The 27750-nt window shown below is 44.0% G+C and overlaps 2 protein-coding genes across 2 annotated transcripts in view; both read left to right on the top strand.

Annotated features, from left to right (window-relative positions):
* Positions 1–7656: 7656 nt before the first annotated feature.
* Positions 7657–13059, top strand: LOC127582846 (Ig-like V-type domain-containing protein FAM187A). Its single transcript, XM_052038412.1, has 3 exons — positions 7657–7870; positions 11070–11223; positions 12438–13059. Exons 2-3 carry the CDS (start codon positions 11192–11194, stop codon positions 13057–13059), a joined length of 654 nt encoding a protein of 217 aa, XP_051894372.1. The 5' UTR covers positions 7657–7870; positions 11070–11191.
* Positions 13060–24364: 11305 nt separating this feature from the next.
* Positions 24365–27750, top strand: part of LOC127583130 (solute carrier family 15 member 2-like) — a 137663-nt gene continuing 134277 nt past the window's right edge. Inside the window, exon 1 of the mRNA XM_052038912.1 lies at positions 24365–24402. The gene's annotated coding sequence lies outside the window, so the exon portion shown is untranslated. The remainder of the gene's footprint in view (positions 24403–27750) is intronic.

The following is a 27750-nucleotide window of genomic DNA, read 5'->3' as shown; positions in this document are numbered from 1 at the left end:
TTACTTTCTTGACATTCCTTTTGTGTGAATTTTCCACTAATCCAGACAGAATTGTGAGTACTGAAGATTATAGGATATTTACCCTCCTTAGGAATTCAATGGGTCATTTAACTTCAGGCAATGAGAAGCGAAAGTGGCTGAAAAATGCCTTTGATGCGGGAAGTTTGTTACCTCTCTTTTATCCGATCAATCCCTGCATGACAAGGTAATGCTCCCTCTACTAAAGAGTTTCGGATCAGCATAAAAGTAAGTGAAGCTGCGGTATTGTAATTTATTTCCCCGACTGCAGCCATTCCGTGGTTTCTGCCTTGTCAGTGGATGCTGAATAAGGGATAGTTTTGATCTGTGTGCACAGGCCACTACCAACTTCTTCAAGACTGGCCTGCTCACTTCTGGGATTCTTACAAGGAGACTTCTAGCACATTATTAGCTGGATTTGAAGGCAGCCCCCAGGGATAAAGGGTTAATATTTAACCCAACCATATCTATCATGCATTAGTACCACATCCTGCTACTATACAGAACTTGAAAATGTCATCACTTTTGCTGCCAGTTTCCACCCTGCTCTCACGTTTACATGGTCCATCTCTGACACTTCCCTTTTTGAAGCGCTCTGTCTCCATCTCAGGTGATAGACTAGCCACTAACATCTTTTAGAAGCCCACAGACTCCCACTGCTACCTTGACTATACATTCTCTCACCCTTTCTCCTGTAAGGCCGCTGTTCCTTTTTATCTGTTTCTTCGTCGCCATTGAATTTGTTTCTGTGATGAGGCTTCTGCTCTGGTGGTGTTGAAATGTTCTCCTTCCTGAAACATGGCTTCCCCTCTGCCATAGTGGATGGAGCTCTCAACTGCATTTCTTCTATTTCCCATATGTCTGCTCTCTCCTCTCTGGGACAGAACAAAAATTGAGCTCCCCTAGTACTCCCCTTCCACTCCACCAGCCTGCACATTCAATGTAATATCCTTTGCAATTTCCACCAACTACAGGAAAGATATCAATAAGCTTGAAAGAGTGCAGAGAAAATTTACAAGGATGTTGCTGGGACTCGAGGACCTGAGTTATAGGGAAAGATTGAATAGGTTAGGAGTTTATTCCCTGGAACACAGGAGAATGAGGGGAGATCTTAAAGAGGTATACAAAATCATGAGGGGTATAGACAGGGTGAATGCATGCAGGCTTTTTCCCATAAGGTTGGCTGAGACTAGAACTAGAGGACATAGGTTTAGGGAGAAAGGTGAAATATTTAAGGGGAATTTGAGGGAGATCTTCTTCACTCAGAGGGTGGTGTGCGTGTGGAACGAGCTGGCAGCGGAAGTGGAGGATGTGGATTCAATTGTAACGTGAGAGAGGTTTGGATAGGTACGTGGATGGGTTTGGAGGGATGGTGCAGGCAGATGGGATTAGCCATAAGATCGGGTCAGCATGGACTAGATGGGACAAAGGGCCTGTTTCTATACTGTAGTACTCTATGACTCAAAACTCTTTAACATGATCCCACCACAGGTTACTCTTTCCCCTCTCCTCCCATGTTTGCATTTTGCAGGGACAGATCACCGTGACTCTCTGGTCCGCTCTTCCATCCCTACCAACCACTCCCTATTCCATGGCACCTTCCCGTGCAACTGGAGGAGATATCCATTCACCTCTTCCCTTCCTTGGACTCAATTCACCATTCCAGGTGAATCAGTGACTCACCTGCACTTCTTCCAATCTAGTCTACAGCATTCAGGGTTCATAATGTGGTGTCCTCTACACTGGAGAAACCAAATGCAGATTGTGTGACCCCTTTGCAGAGCACCTACACACAGTCCACAAAAGTGACTATGTAACTTCCTGTTACATAGAACATAGAGCATTACAGCACAGTACAGGCCCTTCAGCCCACAATGTTGTGCCGACATTTTATCCTGCTCTAAGATCTAACCTTTCCCTCCCTCATCACCCCCCATTTCTCTATCATGTGTCTATCTAAGAATCTCTTAAATGTCCCTAATATATCTGCCCCCCACAACCTCTGCTGGCAGTGCGTTCCACGCACCCACCACTTTCTGTGTAAAAAAACTTACCTTTGACATCTCCCTTATATCTTCCTCTACCTTAAAATTATGTCCCCTTGTGTTAGCCATTGTCACCCTGGGAAAATATCTCTGACTGTCCACTCGATCTATGCCTCTTATCATCTTGTACACCTCTATCAAGTCACCTCTCATCCTCCTTCCCTTTGAAGAGAAAAGCCCTAGCTCACTCAACCTATCCTCATAAGACAAGTGACCTACATTCGCCTTTAATTTTCAATCCACTGCCAGGTTGAGGCCCAACTTAAACTTGAAGAACAACATCTTGCATCTAGGTACTTTGCAACCTGGAATGAACACTGAATTTTCCAATTTTGGGTAAGCTGCTCTCTCATAGTTTCCCACTATCACACTTATGCCCCTTTCCTATCCTGTTACTTTACAAAACCTCGCTAATGCTCATGTGTGACTGCTGACTGGAGATTAAAGATAGAATACCAATCATCCTTGTAAGACATCACTAAGCATTTTACAGTCAGCACTGTGAAGTAAAATTACTGCTGTGGAAAGCTCAGCAGCTAATTTGCACAAAGCAATGAAATAAATTACCCAATCATATTTTAGTGTTGGTTCAGGGACAAATATTGTGCACAGTCTTAGGGAGAAGAACATTGCTCTTCATCGAATAATGTCGTAGGATATTTTACCTTGGCCTGAGAGGATGGATCTTTATATCTGTCTTGTTTGAGTGATGGTGCATTGCAGTAGTTCAATGCAGGTGTCACCGTCTTTACAGCAATTCTGGTAATGGAAATTCGCCCTTACAGAATTCACAGACAGAAACCAAAGATTCTGAGATACGGAATAAAAATTCACTCATGGGATTTGTGTCAACATTCTTTTATGTTTAGCTCGCACTTCTTGGTGCATACGCAGCTGATATGGCTTTGCATTGGAGAAAAAGATGATAAGAGTGGTTTGCTGGGAATGCAGCTATCTTGTAACATGTACTTCCTTAGTACTGGAATTTCAGCCTTTGTGCTCAAGTTTCTGGAAGGGGACTTGAAACCACAGTCTTCTGATTCAGAGTGCCACCTACTGACCTGGCCCATGTTTGAGGAAGATTGAAAATTGTGCCTGTAAACACTGAACCATTCTGCATTAAATCTTAAGAAAATTAAGTCTGATGCTGCTAAGTAAATGTTGAATCAGTGCATTCATATTCGAATGTATAACTTTAATTTTGAGGGTATTAAGATAAGATAAGATTTCTTTATTAGTCACGTACTTCGAAACACACAGTGAAATGCATCTTTTTTGCGTGGAATATTCTGGGGGCAGCCCGCAAGTGTTGACATGCTTTGCTTCTCGCATTTTCTATTCCTGGAGAGTTTGCCATTTATTGAAAATTATTTTGTTTGTCTGTACTTTTAAGTATGACACCAAACTTTATTTTAGACACTCTTTCACCCATAATGTGATGAGAAGAGAGGGTGCATATATAATCCTTTCAGAATGTAGGTTAGTAAATCCTTCGGAATTTAATGCCCCTTTTATATGAATGGGAAGGTAGTTGTTAGCACAGAGGATGCTAGCAGTGAAATTGATTGCTTCTAAGATTGGAGTATGCCATTAATATAAGCGATGGATGGGAGCATTGTGGTCCAATGTGAAGTGAATCAATCCTTTCCCTAGGTTCCCCTAGATTTTCTGTCAGGTTAATGAATATAGACCAACGCCAGGATGATGGAAGTACAAAGGTCCGAGAGAATGATGTCCAGGTATCAATTACATTTACTGTGGCACAGCTATCTTCCATGAATAGGACTTGAACATTTTAGTATTAGCAGATTAGCAACTGGAGAAATGGCCCTGAAGACTTAGCTTGAAAATCTTTTTATTCACCAATCCATCTTGGCAATGAACGTCAACCATGTAAAACCACCCAACACATTCATTTCCGCCACAGCTCTTGCAGGTTGGTTGCAGTGTGCAGCATCTACAAATACACCGCCGTTACCTGCTGAGGCTACTCCAACAGCACCTCCTGCCACCTCACCCCCAAGGATATGGGGAGCAGGTGAATTGAAACACCACCACCTGCGGGTTCCCCCCAAAGTTGCACATCATCCTGGCTTGGAAATATATCTTTGGTCCTTCCTCATTGCTGGGTCTACATCCTTGAACTCCTTCCCTAACAGCACTTTGGGAGTACCTTCATTAGTGGCTCAAAAAGGTAGCCCACTGCTACCTTCTCAAGGACAATGAGGGACGGGTGATAAATGCTGGCCTCGCCAGCTGTGTTCAGGTGCTGAACGTGAATAAAAAAAAGGAAAAAAAAAACATGGAAAGCACTGCAGGAGTACAATTTGGTGAAGAAATGGAATGAAAAAATAAAGTTCTTCATCATTACATGGAAATTATTATCACAATGTCATAGATTTTACAACGTGGAAGGAGGTCAGTTATTCCACTGTGTCTGTGGCACATGAAAAAGAGCCTCATTATCTAACCTCACCTTCTAGCCCTGGTCCTGCAGCTCTGCAGGACACGATGCTTCACCAAGTCCATTTAAATGTGATGAGGTCTTCAGCCTCTCCTACCCTCACACCTCTGGCTGAAAATATTCTCCTCATTTCTTCTCTAATCGTTCTACCAATTACTTCAAAACTAGTTTTTCACCATTCTACTAAGGGAAATAGGTCCTTCATACTACTTCATCTAGGCCCCAAGTAACTTAATAAACCTCAATTAAGTCTCCCCTCAGCCTCCTCTGTTCCAAAGAAACACAACCCAGGCCTGTCCAATCTTTCCTCATAGTTAATTTTTTTCAGTGTTGCCAATATCCTCATGAATTTCATTTGTCCCCCCACCAGTGTCACCACATCCTTCCCGCAATGTGTTGATCAGCACTGTAATCTGTTAAACTGTGGCCTAACAAGCATTGTGTACAATTCCAGTGTAACCTTCCTGCTCTTGAATGTGTTGGCTAATAAAAAAAACATGTCATTTTTTGACCATCTTATTAACATCCCTACCCAGGATTTGTGGACATATTCTCCAAAAGTATTTCTGTTCTCCACACCTCTCAGTATTTTCCCACTCATTATATATGCCTTTGTCTTGTTGCCTCTCTCCAAATGAATTCCCTTATACTGCTCTGGATTAAATTCCATTTGCCACTTTTCTACCCAGCTGACCAGACCATTTTTTATCCTTCTGAAGTCCAAAGCTTGTCATCCACATGGCTCATTTTAGTATCATCTGCAAAAAAAGAAAGGGACTCGGTGCTCAGCCTTATGGAACCCCACAGTTGTAAAAATACCTGCCACTGAGCCAATTCTGGATCCAACTTGTCCCTGTTCCTTGATACCCAAGGGCTTTTGCATTTTTGATCAGCCTGTCTTCTCAAAATCCTTGCTGAAATGCATGTATCAAATGCACTGCCCTCATTAACTGTCTTTATAACCTTCTAAAAAAATTCAATTGTTAGACCTAACCTTCTCTAAACAAATCTATGCTGATTATTGTTGTGTTTATTTGAGGAAAAGTTTATAATGTACCTCAGAATTCATTCCAGAAACTTGCCCACTACTGAAATTAAACTAACAGTCTGCTCCTCAATCTATCCCTTCCCTTTAAACAATAGCAGTCCTCTTATCCTCTGGCACCACTCCTATAGCCAGGGATGATTGAAAAATGATGGTCAGAGCCTCTAACCCCAATTCTAATGCTTCATTTAATAGTCTGAGATATAATTCATCTGAGCCTGGTGATTTATCCATTTTCAAAGATGCTAAATCTTCCAGTTACCTCCTCTTTTACCATGGTTACCTGATCCATCACACACACACACACACACACACACACACACACACACACACACACACACACACACACACACACACACACACACACATCTCTTCCACAGCATCAGTATCATTCCTCTCCTTTGTAAAGATAGCTGCAAATTGTCTAACACTTCGCCCACATCCTCTGTTTCCATACATAGATTACTTTTTTTTGTCCTAAGTAGGCCCTACTCTCCTTGTTCTTGTATTTTTTGTGCTTGGCAGGCACACTAATGTAGCGGTTAGCGTAACCCTTTACAGCACCAACGACCCGTGTTCAATTCCGGCTGCTGTCTGTGAGGAGTTTGTACATTCTCCCTGTGTCTGCGTGCGTTTCCTCCGGGTGCTCTGGATTCCTCCCACATTCCAAAGACGTACGGGTTAGGAAGTTGTGGACATGCTATGTTGGCACCGGAAGTGTGGTGACACTTGCGGGCTGCCCCCCAGAAGACTCTGCGCAAAAGATGCATTTCACTGTGTGTTTCGATGTACATGTGACTAATAAAGATATCTTACCTTGTAAGACATCCTTGAATTTTCTTTTATTTTACCTGCCTGAATTTTCTTATGCTTTCTCATTGTTTTCCTAATTTCCCTTTTACTTGCAGCCCAATGCTGTCTATATTCTTCTAGGCATTCTGCAGGATTAAATTCCCTGCATTTGCCATAAACCTCCATTCTTTGCTTTATTTTACTTCTTATGAACCTTGTAATTAAGGATCTCTAGATTTGTCAGTCAAAGCCCATTTGGATGGAAGGATTGCTTGGGTTCCTGGATGAAGGGAAAGGAAGAGGTAGAAGAGCAGGTTTTGAATTTTCTGTGGTTACATGGAAAAGTGCCGAGAACTGGTGGAGATGGAAGAGCAAATCGGGGATTTGTGGAGGAAACAGTCCCTTCGGAATGCAGAAAGGGGAAAGGGAGGGGAAGATGTTTTTGGTGGTGGCATCTCATTGAATGTGGCAGAAATTGTGGAGCATGATCGGTTGAATGTGGAGCTCGTGGAGTCGAGGCTGTGGATGGGAGGTGAGGAATGAGACAAATGGGCAGGAAATAAAAAAATAACAAAGGAGCTGGAATATACCAAGAAATTCATCAATATCATGGCTGATTTTACTGCTGTTCCCATATCCCTTGATTTTTCTAGTATTCAGAAGTCCAGCAGTCCCAGGTTTGCACGCAGTAGTTCTCTGGGTAGAGAATTTCAAAGATTCACCAAACTGTGTGAAGAAATCTCTCCTCATCTCAGTCCTGAATGGCTGACCATTATTTTGAGTCTGGAGAATTTTGCATGTTCAAATGAGATCACCTCACCTTTTCTAAGAGAATAGGGGGCTGACCAACTTAAATCTCTTCACACGACAGATTTGCTGTCCTAGGAACCAGCCTGGTGAATTGAACAACTACCCTTTCCTAATCATTCACCATTTAAAAAACAGATAATTATTTGTTTTCACATTAAACCCCAACTACCATTTTATTGCCCACTCACTTAACTTATCTCTAACCCCTTGAAACATCTTTGCATTCTCACATGCTCTAATCCTGTTTAATAATTTCCTATGTGAGACCTTATTAAAAGCCTCCTGAAAATCCGTAACACTATAGCCACCATTTCCCATTTACCTACTCGACTACATGCATTCTCAAAGACAAACATGGTTTCCCTTTAATAAATATTATTTTGCTCAGATTACAATGTTCTAAGTGTCTTGATATCTTATTTTTTATTACAGTGTAGTGGCTAGCTAGAATAAAGACATGGAGTCTGTTGCTTGGAGTCAGAAGTCGATTGATCGACAGGGGCGCAGTGTGCCTTTTAATACCGAAACTCTTCCCACGCTTCAGTTCCCGCACTGACGTCACGCGCGGGTTACCTGACCTTCCCGCACGGGGGCTTTCCTAGCCCAATGATGGAGAAGAAGGAGGGCCCGGCGCCACCTTGGGTCGGGGCCTCCTACGATGCTCGCGATCTCGGGAGCCGGTTCGATACCGGTAAGGTGAGTCGCCACAACAGATTCTCTCAAGTACCAATGTTTGGCTAACAGGTTGGTAGCTCCCTGTTTCCATAAGACCATAAGACATAGGAACAGAATTAGGCCATTCGGGCCATCGAGTCTGCTCCGCCATTCAATCATGACAGATTTTTTTTCAACCCCATTTTCCCGCCTTCTCCCCATAACCCTTAACCCCTCTCTCTCTCTCCTTTCCTACTCCATCCTCACTCTGGGATGTGGATTATCAGGTCCTTGATATATATGAGTTTTCAGGTTCATTAACTTCTCCCATAGATTTTCTGACTAATACTAATTTATTTTACTTCTTCATTTGCACTGAACCCTTGGTTCTCCACTATTTCTGGGAGTTTTCTTTGCAGTTTCTTCCATGAAGAGCACACAATGCATTTGTTTATTTCCTCAGTCATTAAATTTTTTCCATTTCTTCCATTTCTGTCTGTAAATTGCCCTAGCTTTTTACATGCCTTTCCACAAGCTTTTACACACCATATTTGTATGTAACGCTAGAATACACTCATATTCTGTTTCTCTTTCTTTATCACTTTCTTGGTCATCTTTTGCTTCTAATCCTTAAGCTTACTGCTTTTGCTGAAACTTTATGAATATTGGCCATAAAGGAATTAAAATCTGTAAAACATCTAACTGGAATGAGTCAAGGACGGTGGAAGTAGACAAACCAGGTGTCTTAGTTCTTGCCGTGTGGTGGGAGGAATAGAGGCTGCCATTTTGTGAGACTGTTCTTGCGGCCACCATTTTGTGAACTGTTCTGTGAACTGGTTCTTGCTCAGGGATAGTTTGATTAGAGAAATTGAAAGTGGACACAGTGAGGTCCCTACTGATAATCTGCTAAACCAGAGATCATTTCCAAATAAGAAGCTGTTTGTGATCTCATTTGGTAAGGTAGGAACTGCAGGGTTATAGAAAGAACAGCCTACGGCCTGAAGTAGCCTGAGCCCAGTGTTTGGCTGACCTGACTAGACTGGTCTGAACAGTCCTGACTCAAGGGGAACAAAGAAAGTGATGCGAGGCACAAGTCTGGTAGAAGAGCAATAAAGTAATATTGCTTGTAGCCTTGGGCCAGATCCAATGAGAAGCTGACACAGGCTAAGCAGATAAGCCTGAGTCAACAAAATCAAAACACAACAGTTTGTTCTGATAAGAAAAAGGATAAGAATGGAGGATTTGGGGAGTAGAAGCAGCGGAAACTCTGAAGACCAACCATCGGTGAAGTGGATGACCTCTCGATGGAAAGGTAGAGATTACATCGGGATCAAGAGGAATGCCTGCCTAGCGTCAACTCCTATTCCTGGGTGTTACCTTTTCTGTTCTTTGAGTGTTCAGGGAGGGTCAGAGAAACTTAGTGGGAGTGCACACAGATATTTAGTTTTGTATGACTTGCACCTTTGTTTTCAACTGAACCGATGAAGGTAATTGTCAGTTAATGCAGATTCTCTTTGTGCCGAACCAATCATTGTTGTTGAGGGTAAATACCTGCAACAAAAGTGTTTTGCAAATAATTTCAATGGTAATCCATGTTTGGGACTGGTTGGGCCTTTTCATGGAAGCGAAAAGATCTCTCAGCCCTTCCTAGTGCAGGATGGAGGTAAAGTGGGATTGAATATTCATGGCAGAGGTGAGTTGGTTGGAAACTGCAAAATGCCAGAGGGCATCAGAAATGTAAGAGGGAATTGACTGAATAAAGGAAAAACAATAGAGTCAAGGTAGGAAGAAATAAATTCTGTGGAATGAGAACAGACTAAAACATTGGGACTTCAAACTCGTGGATCTCGGAGATCATGAGGTAAAAGCAGTTTGTGCAGGTTGGGGGACTATGGCAGGAGTTGGTGGATTGAATATTTCATGAGGAAATAAAGTGATTGGGAGACACTGCCCTGGTAGTCAGTGTTGGGGTCAGAGTCCAATGTGAGGTATGAAGGAGTCTCTGAGAGGACGCAATCAGTTTTTGAAGTATTGCCCTTGTCAATAGGCTTGAGGACAATATTAGGACTGGTCCTTAGTGAGAGGATTGGACAGGAGACGTATTGAAATGGTTCGTGTTGCATTGGCTATTGCAATGAATATATCAGGAGTGGGTATGAGGCCAGAGGGTGGGGTGCAGTCAGGAGAAATGGTCCACAGCCTGAGGTGAAGACAACTGGCCAAAGAAATGGAGGTGTAGATAGCAGATGAAAAACACTTCATTATTTATATAGCAATGTCTCTCCTGCTTCCAAATTCTTCTAAACTGTATGGATGCAATCCATCTGGCCAGGAGTTTTGTCCTCTGAGTTTGTTTGGCTTATTTAATAGATCCCTTTTTTCCTATTTTAAATAAACTCATTTAATCCTTCTTATGTATTCCCTCAGGATTGAGGATGACTTGCTCCCACTGTGGGTTTGTGGATTCTGATCTGGGTATTGAGGCCAATGTGGGAACTGCAGACTCTTCCATAGATGAAGCAGGAACTGCCTGACCGGATGGTGGCTGGGTAGTTTGTACAGTGGTGCATTCCTTCCCACTGCTTACACAAGGCCTCTTTGTGTTCCCAATGCATGGGTTTAAGCTTCTCAATGCAATTCTCCACTTTGACCAGTTAATGGGCCGAAGGTTCCCAGGTGTCAGTAGGGGTGTTGCATTTCTTCAAGAAGGCTTTGAGCACATTCTTGAACCTTTTCCTTTCCTCGCCTGGTAATTCTTCCCATGACAATTCCCATGAGATTGCAGTAGAGTGTTGGTTTGGGGACTCAGGTTTAGTTCCCATTGCTGTATTCAATAATGAATCCACTGTCATTCAGCTTTTAATACACAGGGCTAAGAAGGAGTCCTGTGCACATTGAAGAAAATCCATTCCCTGTCCCCCTTCTCTGTTCTGTCCAATTAACCCTGGGATAGTTGAAATCCCTCATGATTATTATTCTATGACTTTTACTCATTTATCTAATTTGTCTACATATTCCATCCCCCACCTCCACGTTAGATGGTCACTAGACTCTACCTTTTAGTGTGATTGATACTTTATTGTCTTTTATCTTGGTCTGTATGATTTCTATTTTGGTTTTCATTTTAAGTGTATTCCTTTCCTTCATCAATTTGTATCACTATTTCACCTCCTCATTTTTGTTCTCCAGCCCAGAAGAAGGGTCATTTACTGAAACGTCGACTGTCCATTTCCCTCCACAGACGCTGCCTGACCCGCTGAGTTCCTCCAGCATTTTATTTGTTGCTCCAGGTTCTAGCATTTGCAGTCTCTTGTGTCTCCAGTGAAGAGCAACATGTTCCTCTGAAAGAAGTGGCTCTCACAGATGAGATATTGGAAGGAATTGGAACTGAACAGGTATGAAGCTGGGTTACGCATGTGTCCGTCCCACCTCTGTGGTTCACAATTCTTATAAAGTCATAGAGTCATACAGCACGGAAACAGGCCCTTCAGCCCAACTGGTCCATGCCAAGCAAGGTCCCCATCTATGCTAGTCCCATTTGTCTGCATTTGGCCCATTTACTTTCCTATCCATGTAGCTGTCCAAGTACCTTATAAATGTTAATGTACCTGCCTCAACCACTTCCTCTGGCAGCTCATTCCATATACTGACCATTCTCTGGGTGGAAAAAGTTGCCCCTCAGATTCCTTTTAAATCTCTCCCCTCTCACCTTAAACCTATGCCCTCTAGTTCTTGATTCCCCAACCCTGGGAAATCAAGAACTAGAGGGCATAGGTCTTGTTCATGCAAGATCTGTGTCAATAAGCACTTCCATCTGAACACCAAGCTGGCTCTAGAATTCCTACTGGCAAAGCATGTTCTTTAATTCATAATGGTGGTGTTCTAGAACCTAAAGGTACTCCTTCTAGAACGTAACAGTTTTCTGTTGGTCTTCACCCGCTTGCCTTTCAGTCTGTAGCAAGATTTGACCAGTCTTTCGGAAAATGTTGACCCCACACGTTGTTCTTTCATTTATACCCATTCTGTGGGCTCTATCTGCTTATGCTAGTGAGTTTGTAATAGAAGAGAAAGAAGATATATTCAAGATCCAGTCCTGTCCCGCCTTCTTAATGTTCCAGAATGCTGCCTACCTGGCTGATATGACCTTTGAACTACCGTGCCTCTGTAAGCCTGAGGGGGTGACCTCGGTTGTCTGGTATTATCAAAAGAAACTGGGCAAGGGACACACGAGGGTGCTGAGTGACTTCAATGGAACAAAGATCTTGGATACTTCCCAATTACGTTCTGGATCGCCAATTAATTCACGGTTCAGTATCTTGATGTTCAGCCTGGTGGTTTTCAATGCCCAGCCCCGAGATTCTGGGCATTATATGTGTGGCTCTGTGAAGGGCGATTATTTCTACGGCTATGACATCGATGTGCAGAGTTACCACAATGCACACATAACCTTCCAGGAGCAGAAGGAGAATCCTCAACCGGATGTGGAGACTAAGACCTACAGGATTTTTACATTGTACTGGGACTGGACAGTGTGCGATCGGTGTGGGGTGAGAGGGGAGCAACGACGCATTGGTTTGTGTTACTTCCACAGCCTGTACCTCTATTTCAGATACAAGAAGACCATACCTGATGTGGTGTCCTGTGGCTCTGCTGCTGTTCCCCGCAGGTACTGGCACACCGTGAAGAAGAGGAAAGCTGAGATCTTGATACGGAGCTGCTTCATACCATGCTCAACACATTACCCCTCCACCGAAGGGCAGAAGTTCGTCTTTGACCTGTTTGGCTACACCAATGACAAGAATAAAACGATTCCCAAAGTCCCAGTGCAGACGCACATCCATTCCATTACAAACCCCTTGATTCTCGCCTGCCCAGGAGCCAGAGCAGAGCAAGCAGTGGCCTGGGACAAGGGGCAACGACACCTCTACAGGCAGGAGTACATGATGGGTGTGAACCACAGCATGAGGATGTACATTGATCATGGCAATCACCTTGTTTTCCGTGCCTTCCAGCTGAATGACATAGGGACCTATTTCTGTTGGAGGCAAGGTCAGATGGTGGCTGGGATTAGGCTGATGGTTGGCCTCCCAAAGAGGATCCATAGAAATTTCACCGATGCCGAGTCCATCTTTGCGATGCAAACAATCCTTAGCTCTTTCTTCATATTGACGATAATATTTATCTTCATCAAGTGCATAAAATGTTTCAATTATTATCTTGATTGTTGTTGAAACAGGAGCTGGAGGCAGACATTTATCCCCTCAACTGTTCAAAGAAAATGGTCACAGTCGATGTCTGTTTTGAATTATGTTTGTCAGTATATGTTTATTGGTCTAGCTATTCATCTGGAAACCGAACTCACTTCAGTGGGACTCAGTGTTTCAGTTATTGAATAGGAAGGGTTAGGTCAGATGCCTGTGTGGTTTTGGCATTCTGTATGATGAGCACAAGTACCCAGAAAATGATTATAGTGATCTTTTATTAATATAAAATATATAACCCCATATTAAAGATTGGCTTCACAGTGGTTATAATGACTACATGAAATTTAGGGATATCATACAGGAGACTTTACCTCATTAGCCCAAATGTCATAAGAATGTAGTTAACCATCAATGGAGGGGAGGCAGCCATGTGAATCGACTTGTGTTGCAGACATTCGGAGAAGAGTTAGGATTCCAATGCTGAGGAAGCTAATCGAGTTTCAGACGTGGAAAATCCACAGTGCAGTAAGTAACAAGCTGGACGACAAATGGTTATAGCTAAGTTCATCACAACATGAGTTTGTACAGCCTAACAGCATTCTGCAGAACGTGGCCATATTTGGGATCCACATCTGTCTGTTGTAATTAAGAATGTTAGTGAAGCAAAATACTGGAATTCCTGGGGTATTGCTCCAAAAGGATTCCCTGGTATGTGAGCATATTCAGTATCTATGCCTCAGTTACAGTGCATGAAGGTTTTGTGTTTTAATTTCTCATTGGCTTGATTTAATAAAGAGCGTTAACCAGATATTTTGAATGATTCACGGTTCTCAAACTTTTATTAGAGATAAAGGATGGATGACCATATCCATATAAGGGCCATATGGATATTTGATAACACCTTAAAAGCAAAATGCTGCAGTTGCTGGAAATCTGAAATAAAACCAGCATGGCAGGCAGCATCTGTGGAGAGAGAATCAGAGTTAACATTTTAGGTCAATGACCCTGCATTGTTATGGCTCCCTCTAATGCTGTTTGTAAAAGTTCCATTAACTTATCAATCTTCAACAGCAAGCTTCACGCAACAGTGTTGCTGGATTTCCCTGTTTAATGCTGCCTTGTGTCAGTTCAATCTGTTCCAAGTCTCCCTGCTGCTGGCATTTAGCCAAGTAACTGTGACTCGGGAAGAGATATACAACACGGAAACAGCATTCTTCTGGCTACTGGGGAGGATTACTACTTAATGAACGGATGCTGGAATAATTGGCGGAGGTAGGGGTGTGTGGGTGGGGGGATAGAGGTGATTGAGGTGTGTAAGTGCTACCTGGGTGTCAGAAGGACCTGGGCAGGCTCATGAAGAACAGTACCTACAAAGGGTCTACAGTTAGGTGTGCCTGGTAAGTGGTTGTCGGGGGGGGGGGGGGGGGGGCGCGGGGGGGCTCTGTGACAAGTAATGCTATAAGATTGCAATCTGTGAGCACCAGCACTCTGGGGAAGCCTGCAATGCTGTGCCCAGTCTGCATTGAAGAGGAATTTCCCAGATTTTATTCAGCTTGATTTTCTTATCTTTCTTGTGAAATCACTGTATGGGTCAGGAGTCAAGGGAAAACATAATGATACACGAGGTACACACTAGAAGGAAAAATAGACCCTGGTGACCCCCCCTAATGCATCAGTGAAGCAGCCTAGTGAGCTGAGGCTAAGATCATACTGAGCTGGGAAGCAGACAGTGACCCTGACCTTGACCTCCGTGGGCAAAGCAATCCATGCACACGTGAGGGTGACACAGTGGCAAAACACTTAGTGTTGCTGCTTTATGGGTCTAGACCTGACCTTGGGTGCCGTCTGCATGGAGTTTGCACCTTCTCCCCATGACCATGTGGGCTTGGTTTCCTTCCACATCCCAAGTATGTGCTGGTAAGTTAATTGGCTACTGTAAATTGTCCCTCACTGTAGATTAATGGCAAAAAAGAATGAAAAGGAGTGTTGATGGACAGAGTGAGAGAGAATATTGCAGGGGTACAGGGAATTAAGGAGAAGGGGGAATGAGACTAATGATATTGTCTCCCATGTGACTCCTTCTGTGTCATTATAAGTAGAAGGAGAGGCAGTACTTGAGGTCACAGCAGGTCACATCTCAGTTAAGATAAAGAAAATATTTGGCCCAATGTTTCAGGACAAAAATAATTATTGAAAGCTGGCTGTCCTGTGAGTAAATAAGAATTGTCATTTTTCAGACCTGTGAGCTTGAAAAACATAGTGGAGATGAATTTTGGGTATTAGTGCTAGCACAAAGTCTGATGTTGAATTTCCCAATGGACACACTCAGACCCCCAGAAATGGGTGCAACATTGCCCTACTCCAGAGCATTGCACCCTTTGGAGTTGTGATGGACTTTCTAGCCCCCTCTGTTCCATCCAGCCTATTCCCACTATTGGGAAACCTTCCATATCGCTATGTTTCCTCTTGACAGCTGACCCATGCTCTGGGACAGTCAAGAAACCAGATAAAAAATCAGGGCAACTTGGTGAATAACTTCTGGGGAGTTCTCTTCAGTGTAACCCAGGCAGCCACGAAGTGATTTATTGTTAGAACTGTTCCCTTCCAGGTTCAGAAACTCGTTCAGCTCTTGCTTCAAAGGATTTCTTCAAGTAGGAATTCCTTTTGCAAATTGGCATCCATGACCTAAGCCAAAAAGCCCTTCCCAAAGTCCTATTATTCTCTAGAAAAAGAGGTGACCCTGACACCTTCCTTAATATGACCTGTGAATCCTGGTCCTCCCTAATCTGTTTAATTAGAATACGCTACCATCTTGAAAGCAAACTAATCACTTCATCTCTTCAGGGCACTTTAGGCATTATACTTCTCTAAAGTGTTGTATTCCAGCTCACAGACTATCTTGATAATCAAGGCTGATGCTCGGCTTCCCCTCCAACCTTTCCAAAGTTTCAGTAACGCCCATCATATTTCCCTCCATCCTCATGTCAGAAGTGGGGATGTCTGCTGATGACCGCACAATGTTCAATTCCATCTGCGACTCCTCAACAAATGAAGCAGTCCGTGCCTGCAGGCAGCAGGAACTGGTCAACGCCCAGACATTGGCCAGTAACATGGAAATGCCAGGCAATGGCCATCTCCAAGAAGAGGTGGCCATCACCACCTACCCTCGACATTCAATAGCATTACCATTACAAGTCCCCCACCATCAACATGCTGGTGGTCACCATTGACTAGAAGCTAAACTGGATCAGCCACATAAGTACCATTACTACGAGAGCAGGTAAGAGGCTGGGTGTTCTGCAGTGAGTGACTCCCCTCCTGACACCTCAGGGCCTTCCCACCATCTGCAAAGCACAAGTAGGGGTGTGAAGGAAAACTCTCCGCTTGCCTTGCGTGCAATGTCAACAACTCTCGAGTAGTTCAACGTCATCTGGAATAAAACAGCTTGCTTGGTTAGCGCCGTGTCAACCACCCAAAACAATAATTTCCCTCCCCCACCAGTGCAGAGTGGCTGTAGTGAGCATCGTAAATAAAATGCACTGCAGTTACTCACCCAGGCTACTCCCAAAGCACACAACCTCTACAACCAAGAAAGGCATGAGCAGCAGACACATTGAAACAACATCACCTGCAAGTTCCCCTCCAAGTCTGACGTCATCCTGACAGAAATACAGTATATTGCTGTTCCTTTGTCTTCAACGATTTTAAATCCTGGATCTCCCTCCCCAACAGTCTTCACCAGAGGACCTGCAGCAGTTCAAGGAGGTGACTCACTACCACCTTCACATGGGCTATTAGTGATGGACAATAAATGCTGGTCTCTCCAACTATGCCTAGATTTGGAAAATGAATTAAAACAACACTTGCTTTTGACAAATTTAGTAATCTTATAACACCACGTTGAATATGTCCTTCCCTATTCAAATAATTACTCCTACTGGTTTCCCCAAACCTCCTTTCACTACTGGTGTCAAACTATGGAGACCCAGGTCTGCTTCTTCACATTTTTTAGTTGGAAACAGCATTAACTACCAGCCACTTTCCTGCTGAGTGTGGCATTTGTTCCTAAGTGCGCTTACTCATGTGGTCCTCCAGAGGGCAGGCATGTACTGGTTCCCTGATCCAAGGTGCACAACCAAAAATAACCTGGTATCTGAACGCTCCTCGTAAATCACAAGAGACAGAAGGCCCAGCTGAGTTAACTACCCATTATCTGGCCATAGCCCTATATTGCTTTTACCAATACTTTTGGCCCTTTTTTGTTAAAGTGGAGCAGATTAGAGCACCTTGTGATTGAATGATCCAACAATAGTTGGAAGGTATTTATCACAACATGAATGAAAAATTGAAGGATGAATATTTGTTGCTGTTGTGTGTCAGCTTCTGTCTGTTATTTTAGTACTTGAGAGCTGGCACAAAACTCATGGTCTGCTGGGCAGTGGTGATCCCTGCTTCTGAGACCTGGACTACCAATAGCAGGCACCTCAAGGCAGTGCAATAATATCTCTCATGCTGTCTCTTCAAGATCCTCCAAGCTCACTGAAGGGACAATTTGGCCAATGTTAGTGTCCTCTGCCAGGCCAATGTCTCACCATTGAGGCCCTAATTACACTCAGGCCACAGTGGACAGATGCCTGATGTCAGGCGCTGAGATAGATGCTATTCTGAGATCTGTCATGAGAAGAAATTACCGGGGGAGCAAGTGGAGGAAAAGGTTCAAGGATGTGCTTAAAGCCTCCTTAAAAAAGCTGCAGCTTCCCCAATGACTCCTGGAAATCTCTGGCCCATGACTGGAGAAGGAGCGTTCGGGAGTGTACTGAGAACCTCGAGTCCATGCATTGGGAGGACACAGAAGCCTGATGTAAGAAGCAGGAGGAGTGCATCACCTCACTAGCTACCCCACCTGTAAAAGAGTCTGCGGATCCCACATCAGCCTCATTAGCCCCTCAGAACCCACAGTGGCAGAGTGAGGGCAAGTCAACCTCAATTCTGGGTGAATGCTGAAGAAGAGGAAGATTATTTATTTGTAGGGTTGCTAACTGTCCAAGATTATCCTTGGGTCCAGGAATTACTGATCAATCTCTTGGATGTTGTTGTGAGCAACATAGGAAAAGAACTTCAGGCATGCTATGAGAGAGGTGCCTGTTGCTAAGGAAATTCGGCATGCCTCCAATGATTCTCACCAATTTTTATCGATGTACCATACATATCATCCTCTCTGGATGCATCACAGCTTGATATGGCAACCGCTCTGCTCAATATCTCAAGAAATTGCAGAGAGTTGTGAACGCAGCCCCAGTCTATCATGGAAACCAGCCTCTCCTCCATTGACCTCATCTACACTTTCTGCTGCCTTGGAAAAGCAGCCAACATAATCAAAGACCCCTGCCACCCTGGAAATTCTCTCTTCTTCCCCCCTTCCATTGGGTAAAGGGTATAAAAGCTTGAAAACACGCGCGACCAGGTTTAAGGACAGCTTCTATCCTGCCGTTTTAAGAATCTTGAATTGACCTCTTGTAAGATAAAGGTGAACTCTTGACCTCACAATCTACCTCGTCATGGCCCTTGCACCTTATTATCTGCCTGCACTGCATTTTTTCTGTAACCGTAACGGTATATTCTGCATTCTGTTTTTGTGTTTCCCTTGGTACTACCTCGATGTACTTACGTTTGGAATGATCTGTATGGATGACACACAAAGTTTTTTACTGTATCTCGCTGCATGTGATAATAAACCAATTACTAATTTTTTTTGAACTTATCATTTATTAGTTTTACAAAAAAATGCAGGGTGGCAGAGAAAGGCTGTTTGATAGATTGCTGTTTACTACTTGGGTAACCCATGAGAGGCCAGCGTACCCAGGGATGGGCCAATCAAGGGAATGCGGTGATGAGGCAATTTGTGGCACTTGGTACGGAGGCTCCAACGCACAGGATCGCAGGAGGCTGCAGAAGGTTGTAGACTCAGCCAGCTCCATCATGGGCACAACCCTCCCCGCCATCGAGGACATCTTCAAGAGGCGGTGCCTCAAGAAGGTGGCATCCATCACTAAGGACCATCACCATCCGGGACATGCCCTCTTCTCGTTACTACCATCGGGGAGGAGGTACAGGAGCCTGAAGACCCACAGTCAATGTTTCAAGAACAGCTTCTTCCCCTCCGCTATCAGATCTCTGAACGGTCCATGAACCCATGAACACTCCCTCGTTATTTCTTTTTATTTATTTTTGTAATTTAAAGTGGTTTTTATGTCTCTGCACTGTACTGCTGCCGCAAAGCAACAAATTTCACATCATATAAGACAGTGATAATAAATCTGATTCTGATTCTGAAGTGATGATACCTACTGTAGAAGAAATCTCCAAATTAGAATTGGCACCCAATGTATCTGTGGAGAGAGCCTATTTATGGCATTTACAACTAACATTTGTGAAACAGCACAACACCTCCAGTTTATTTCCTACTTTCTGTCTGGTCTCATCCAGAAACTTGGACCTGGGAATCTTATCAGGACCCAGGTGATATCAAGGTCTGCTTCTGGTGTCATTTTTCCAGCCTATGCATTTCATTATTATTAGAAGGATTGGAAGGGGGAATTGGGAAGGATGGGCTGTGGGAGCTTTAGGGAATTGGGAGATTGGGTTTTGTGGGGAGAGCTGGGAACTGGAAGAATGGCTTTTTGTATCATTATCAGTACTGGAAGTGTTGAGATATCAGAAGAATGGGCTCCTTCAGGAGTGTTGTGGCACAGGAATTATTGGCTTTGTTGTATATTGAATTGGTGGTTGGAAGGATGGACTGTTGGGAAGTTAGGTTATTGGAAGTTTGAGCTTTGTTGGGGTGTTGGACAGAAAGAGGTCCCAGCTACGGACTGGAAGCGAACAGTAAAATGAAAACAATGGCACCTTCTAATCAGGCCCTTGAATTTATTTACATTTCGTACTCCAGACTTGGGCGCTCCACAGACAATGCTGAGAGCACTGGTCACTCTGGAAAAGCAAGCAGTAGAAATTATTGCAGCTCCTCTACATACCATCTACAGTATATTATTCGGTTAGTGTTTCTCATCCTGCTGCTTTATCTATTAGAATAGAATAAAATAAAGGTTTGTGTTTCTATATGTCCTCTGTGTTTTGGTTGAAAAACAACTTGGAGTCCAGAGCTATAGATAAAGCAAAAGCAAAAGCAAAAGGGAAACCAGGTGAAAAATCTCCCTGAAATTTACATACACTGAGCTTTATATTTTCTAGATACAAAGTCAAAGTCAAATTCAAAGTCGGGTTTATTGTCATATGCACGAGTACATGTGTGCACAGGTGCAATGAAAAACTTGCAACAGCATCGCAGGCACAGATCATCAGATATACGACATGCACAAGAAAAATACAAATTAGCAACATAAATTATACAAGAAAGAACACAATTAGTGGTCAAAGGGGTCATAATGTTGCTATACTGAGGTGGTGATTAACGTTGTGCAGGTTGGTTCAAGAACCGAATGGTTGAAGGGAAGTAGCTGTTCTTGAACCTGGTGGTGTGGGACTTCAGGCTTCTGTACCTCCTGCCCGACGGTAGCGGTGAGAAGATGGCACAGCCCGGATGGTGGGGATCTTTGGTTATAGATTTTGCCTTCCTGAGATCGCGCCTTATGTAGACACTACTGATGGTGGGGAGGGATGTGCCCCTGATGTATTGGGCTGAGTCCACTACTCTCTGCTTCTTATGTTCCTGCACATTTGAATTGCATGATGCAACCAGTCAGGACACTTTCAACAGTACATCTGTAGAAGTTTGTTGGAGTGTTCGGTGATGTGCCGAATTTCCTTAACCTTCTAAGAAAGTAATGAGGCTGGCACGCCTTCTTTGTGATTACGTCTATGTGCTGGTCCCAGGACAGGTCATCTGATATGCTGGTGTCCAGGAATTTAAAGCTATTGACCCTCTCCACTGCCAATCCACCAATGTAGACTGGCGCATGTTCACCCTCCTTAGATACAAAGATAATGCATTACATTTGATTGACAGATCAACAAATGTGACCATGATCACTTTTGGTGAGACGAGGTGGCCAGGTAGCCATCTGGAACCCCCATGCATAAGACAGAGACAGAGGGTATTTGTGTTCCAAGGGTGCCAAATGTTGTTACTCAAATGCAAAGACCATTCATCCATTTTTTCCCCCTTTAATAATGTTGTCTGGTACACTTCACATCTCTCTGTATTACACTGATTTCCTTCTGATCTCATCAGGTTCCTAAGTGTCTCTAAGGATTTGAGTGGAATCCAATTAACACATCTCTTTGTCTCAGCTGCCTTGAGAATGGCCTCATTATGTTTACAGTACCTTTGGCTAATTGTCCAGGAATACCTCATGGTCACGTCACATATTGCCCTGTACTGAACGAATATATCTATACACATGCACACACTGAGAAACCAATCGTTTGATAAATACAGTGATCAATTTGCAAACCATTTGTGTCAAATGGCTGCCTGCTGTGTAACTTTACAGCTGCTCTTCCTCATACAGAGTGGTCTTTGTTGTACTTTCTGATTTCAAAACTGCTTGCAGTTATCAATACATTCAATAGAAATGGTTTGAAGGCAGGCTCTTGACTGTTGCAATGATTCCTATATTAACTTCATATCCTCTGACTATGGCTCTCTCTACTCCCTAACACTGTAATATACCCAGGACTTCCCAAGACAACTAAGAGTCCTTGAAGTGTGATTTTGGAAACCTGACAATCTTCTACACATGGATATATACCAGCATGAGGTAATCATCAAATTATTGATGGTTGGTGTATGAGGGTTAAATATCGGCCAGGATACTGGGATGGTTTTCATCCTCTGGGGTTGCAGAGGATCTAATGGATCCATTACATCCATTTGAGAGGGCAGATCAAGCCTTGAGTTACCACCTCATCCACATGACAGCACTGCCAATAAGTGCCAAGGTTATGTCGTCACCTTGCTGCTGTGGTGAAATTCCATGGCCTGACTCAGAGACAAAAACGTTACCACTGAGCCATGGCTGAGCATGTGTCTGGGTGGAGGTGTGGTGTTACGTGCCTCTGCCATGTTCTCTGGAGTTTCATCGTCCAGAGAGTGGGTTGGTACAAGACAAAAGTTGACCCCTTGTTCCTAGTCCTTTTCACTATCCAGTGATCCCTGCCAATGAGGGAAAAGGCGCTGTTAGCAAATCACCTCAAGCAGGATTGCCTCTCAAAATCTGGATTCACACATGGAGATTTGTGTGTGGTAGTTGAGAGCTGAATGCCAAAGAAAGCCAATAATCCCACAAGTTTGTTCCTCATCACTTGAATCACCAAGGTCTAGAGGGCTACGGACCAAGTGCTGATGTATGGGATTTGTGTGGATGGGTAATTGATGGTTGACATGGACACGGTAGACTGAAGGGCCTGGTGTGCTGTAAGATTATAACTGCAGTGAGTGACTGCTGGTGTGTTTGGGGTTAACAAGGATAAACCAGCTGCTGTGTGTGTGGGGCGAGCTGGAATAGTCCAGGACAGTTTGTAGGTTGAGTTGGGATGGTACACAGACTGGGTGTTGCTGTGCATTTGGTGACACTCGAGGGACAGATGGTTCATGGGTGTGTGGGGTGAGGTGGGACAGGCCAGGGAGGGGACGTAAGATATAAGATATCTTTATTAGTCACATGTACATCGAAACACACAGTGAAATGCATCTTTTGCGCTTCCGGTGCCAACATAGCATGCTATACGATAGGGTCTTTCAAGAGACTGTTGGATAGGTACATGGAGCTGAGTAAAATAGAGGGCTATGGGTAAGCCTAGTAATTTCTAGGGTAGGGACATGTTCGGCACAGCTTTGTGGGCTGAAGGGCCTGAATTGTGCTGTAGTTGTTCTATTATCTATGTTCTATGCCCACAACTTCCTAACACATACATCTTTGGAATGTGGGAGGAAACCGGAGCACCCGGAGGAAACCCATGCAGACACGGGGAGAACGTAAAAACTCCTTACGGACAGCGCCTGGAATTGAACCTGGGTCGCTAGTGCTGTGGTAGCGTTACGCTAACTGCTACACTACCATGCCTGCCCATAAAAACGTAAGAAAATAGGAGTAGGAATAGGCCATTCGGCCCTTCAAACCTGCCCTACCATTCAGGGCAGGCTTGAAGGATCTTTCCCAGCCCTCAACTCCTCTGATGTGCCAGAGAAACAAAGGACCGCAGATGCTGGAATCTAGATGAAAAATACGATGAACTCAGCAGGCCAGGCAGCATCCGTGGAGAAAAGCAGGTGGTCAACGTTTCGGGTCAGACGCAGACTAGGTGACCGTTTCGCAGAACACCTGCGCTCTGTCCGTAACCGCGATCTGCATCTCCCCATTGCCAGTCACTGCAACTCCCCCTCCCACACTATCACAGGTTTGACAGTCCTCGGCCTCCTCCACTGCCAGGAGAAGTCCGAGCGCAAACTGGAGGAACAGCACCTCATTTTCCGTCTTGGAACCTTGCAGCCTAACGGCATGAACACTGAATTCTCCCACTTTAAGTAACCCCCACCCCCCTTCCCCACACCCCTCAACTGTGCCTCTTCTTTTCTTCCTTTTCCTAGCCTCTCTCTCTTTTTTCTACCCCTTTTTTTCTCTCCTTTGACCCATCCCCCGGTGGATCTGCTCTCCCCTCCTCCCCCGCACCTGCCCATCACAATCTCTTACCTGCATCTACCTATCACCACCCTGTGCCCACCCCGCCTCCCCTCTTTTGTCCGCCTATCACTGCTCTGCTTTTCCCTCCTATATATTGGGCTTCCCCTTTTCCTATCTTCAGTCCTGAAGAAGGGTCCTGACCCGAAACGTTGACCGCCTGCTTTTCTCCACTGATGCTGCCTGGCCTGCTGAGTTCCTCCAGCGTCATCGTGTTTTTCATCTCCTATTTAAATACCTTGAATCATGTTACCTCAGAAACCCTTTGGCGGGCAGAGAATTTCAGAGACTCATCACCCTCTGTGAGACGTTCCTACATATCTCAGTTTGAAAGTTTGAAATGACAGCCCCCAATCTTGGTGACTATGTCCACTCATTTGAGATTCCGGTGTGTATGGGGTGCTCCCACTCTGTGACAGATTGTGATATGTGGGAGGGTTGCCTTCTGTGTACAATTCTGATTACTGGGATTTATGTAGGGAGGGACAGCACAGCTATCTTGTGCGTGCAGTTGTTCCCTGCCCAGTTTTATTTCTAAACCTGATTGGAGGTGGAAAGTCTGAGCTGTCTGTAATGTGAAACTGGAAGAAGAATCAAAACTGGTTTAGAGCAAGTAGTTCACTGAAGGAACACGGAAAAGTATTTCTGGATTTCTAAGTCTGAAGTCAATGTAAGTATTTAAATATATTTATCAAAGTTAAATTTCTGAGCTGCCAGTTTCAGTCTGCTTGCTATTGAGCTGGTCCCCTGGTGTGCAGTGTGAGGAGGCAATAGACCCTCTCCAAATTGTTGTCTCTTGACTTAGAGATAGAATGTCTTTGACAAAATAGTAGGACTTGGTCTTCATAGAATATTGCAACATAACTGTACCACCTCTTTGATAGAAGTCCCCATTTAATCTTCCTTTCCTACAATTTACCTGTCACCACCAAAAATAAAATCCTTTTTAAGGCTATAAGTATTTCTGTATTGAAAAATGCGATTTAATCTCCTTCCATCATTTCTCCAGGCTGTGTATTTGCTTGTCTTTGTAATTTTTTAATCCCTCTATTCTGAAACCTCTTCCTGGGTTCAGGATTGATATGGGATTAGGTTCTGCATTCATTGCCTTTCACTGAGGTTCAGTTGGATGAGCACCACGTCTCACTGCGGGTTCATGTTCCTTGGTACTGTTTCACGTCGATGTCTATGTTCTGGTCGTTACCTCTCGCCTCGTTCTATGTTTGCTGTTAGACATTGGGGTCTGGTTCCGTGGGCAATGCCCCTTGTTGTAGTCTGGGTCTCCAGGGTAACGTATTCCACTGGAGTCCAATTCGACAGGCACTGCTCCTCAAAAGGGTCTGAGTTCCATGGATTCTGTTTATCACTGGTGCACTGTTCCAGGGAATGACTATTATTGGAACCAGGGATATGGGGATTATCCGACGCTGAAGGATTTGGGTTTATTTTCACTTGAGTTTAGGAGGAGAGCCGATTTTGTTGAAATAAATAAGAACCTGGTAGGAAGATGATGAGAGGCTATTTCCACTCGTTGGAGAGTCAAGACCAGGGCATAACCTGAGATTGAGGGGGGGTGACCAACTGGAACTGAGGTAAAGAGACATTTCTGTGCTTAGGTGGTTGCGAATCTTTGAAATTCCTTACCACAGAGGGTGATGGATGTTCACCTGTTGAGGATACTTATATCTGAGCTTGGCAGATTGATGGCACTAGAATACAGATGTTCTTACTGAATGGAGGAGCAGACCAGGTGGGTCAGAGTTCTGGCTCCTGCTTCTAACTCGCATGTTCTCATGACAATCTGGTGGACTGCGTTCCTGATTATTGCTGTTCTTTGTGTGAAAAATGCTTCCTACTTACACTCCTGTATGATCAACTCTAATTTTAAGACTATGCCTCCTTGTTGAATCGCCCAGCAGTGGAAATCATGTCTCTGTAACTACGCAGATTGCATAAATCTGGCTTGTATTCTCGTAAGGCTAGAAGGTGGAAGGATGATCTGACTGAAGTTTTTGAAGTTATAGTGATTTGATATGTTGATCACATTGTAGACATGAGTGGAGTCATAGACACTCTTTAAAGAGGAATAAGGAGGGGAGTACTTGTCCCTTGCCCACACCTAAAAACTGGTGACCATTTATGTGATTGCTGTGTGGGGAATCTTGTGTGGAAAGACTTGCGTCTATTTGCCTACATTACAACAGTAGTTACACTTCAGAAGGTACTGAATTAACTATGAAGTGTCCATTACTCTATACTATACAATAATTAGGGAGGATTTTAATATATATAGAGACAGGACAAACCAAATTAGCAATAATAGTGAGGAGGATGAATTCATGGCATTGTACATGCAGATTTACCATATTTCCGTGCAAGATAGAAAAGGCCATTCAGCCCATTGACTCCATGCCAGTAGTCAGTGCAATCCCATCAGCCCCATTCCTTGTCTTATTCCCCTGTAACCTATCCTCTCACACATGTCTGTTAACACTCCCACACACTTGGAGCAGCCAATTAACCACCAACTAGGGCACCTTTTTTGATGTGGGAGCAAACTGGAGCACCCAGGGCACATCCCTGCAGTCACAGGGAGAACGTGCAAACTCCACACAGACAGCAAACCGAGCTGCTGACGCTGTGAGGCAGCAGCACTACCTGCTGCCAGAATCAGTACATTATGGTATCAGACATGGAATGGATTATTTTCACTCCAGAATTGTGCAATCGGAAAGTGTTAATTAATAACCTTGTAGTTAAGCGCCTTGAGGGAAGAGTGATCATAATATGATAAATTGAGGGTAACTTAGTTCAGTTGTCGTAGATACTCTTTCCACATGCTACCTGACTTGCTCAGTGCTTTCAACATCTTCTGTTTTGATCTTAAATATAATTTCCTCTGTGGTTTGTGTAAAGTTGATGTTTTTACTGGCTGGAGAGTCTGAAACAAGGGGTCACAGCCTCAAAATAAGGTGCTGGCCATTCAGGACAGAGATGGGAAGAAACCTCTTCACCCAGTGGTGAATCGTTGGAACTCTCTACCTGGGAGGTTCAGTTTGTGAGTACATTCAAGACTGAGATCCATAGATATGGGAATATTAAGGATATGGGGTTAGCGCAGGAAAGTGGCTCTGAGGTCAGTAATGATGAAGCAAGAGAGCCTTCACCTGCCTATATTTTTATTGTTATGTGAGTGCTCATTAATATATTTGCGAAATCAAAAGGGACGAATGTGTTCCTTTGTTTAGACACGTACAGAGCACTGAACTGTGTGGACAGGAAGTCTTCAAATACTGACTCTGCAGCAGCAGCAGAGGGTAGGAGCTTTGGGTCTGGCTGGTTGCTCCAGGGTTAGGGTGAGCAATTCCATCGGTGGTTCACTAGTATAAATTCTTCACTCAGCACTGTTTGCCTGTGGGACACTGTTCACTGTACACTTCAGTTCAACAAATTGTCGCTGATTTAGTGTCACAGCTGGTGAGCACAGTGACTGCACGTTATCTGTAAAAGCTTCAGCTGGCGGGGTGGTTATCTGTCGATTAATAGGTTGGGTAAACAAGGCCTCTGGTATCAGTGGGGCTTTTTGTAAGTGTGGGTGGTAGGTGATACCGTGCAGCCTCCAATTTGATAGTGCTCTACCTAGCTCAGCTCCCGCTGAGAGCTGCCGAATTAATGAGGAGTCTGAACAGGTGGAGCTCAAGGGCAGGAATTATGACAAGGCCAATAAAGGTTGTTGAAGTAGCCAACACAAAAGGGTCCAAGGGTCAAATCAAGTGTTGTCTGTGGTATGGCTGGGCTGGGAAGATGGAGGGAAGGTGGGTAGATGGGGGTCATCTCTGGAGATGAGGTGAGACTGTCAATGCGTTAGGAGGAAACTATTGCTTTTATTGAGCGTCAGTCACAACCTCAGGATGTGCCAAAACATTGTACGGCCAATGACTATTGCAATGGAGCAGCACCCACAGCTGATATGTAGACAGTGAGATACCACAACATCAATGTGATAATGATCAGGTAC

Source organism: Pristis pectinata, chromosome 25 (assembly GCF_009764475.1).
Source record: "Pristis pectinata isolate sPriPec2 chromosome 25, sPriPec2.1.pri, whole genome shotgun sequence".
Lineage (NCBI taxonomy): Eukaryota > Metazoa > Chordata > Chondrichthyes > Rhinopristiformes > Pristidae > Pristis > Pristis pectinata.
The sequence above is the reverse complement of the archived record's forward strand: the minus strand, read 5'-3'. Positions and strand labels throughout refer to the sequence as shown.

Coding starts and splice junctions, on each gene's coding strand:
- LOC127582846 (XM_052038412.1), top strand. CDS start 11,192: ATGAGATATTGGAAGGAATTGGAACTGAACAG. Junction 11,224..12,437: donor AAGGAATTGGAACTGAACAG/GTATGAAGCTGG, acceptor CCTCTATTTCAG/ATACAAGAAGACCATACCTG.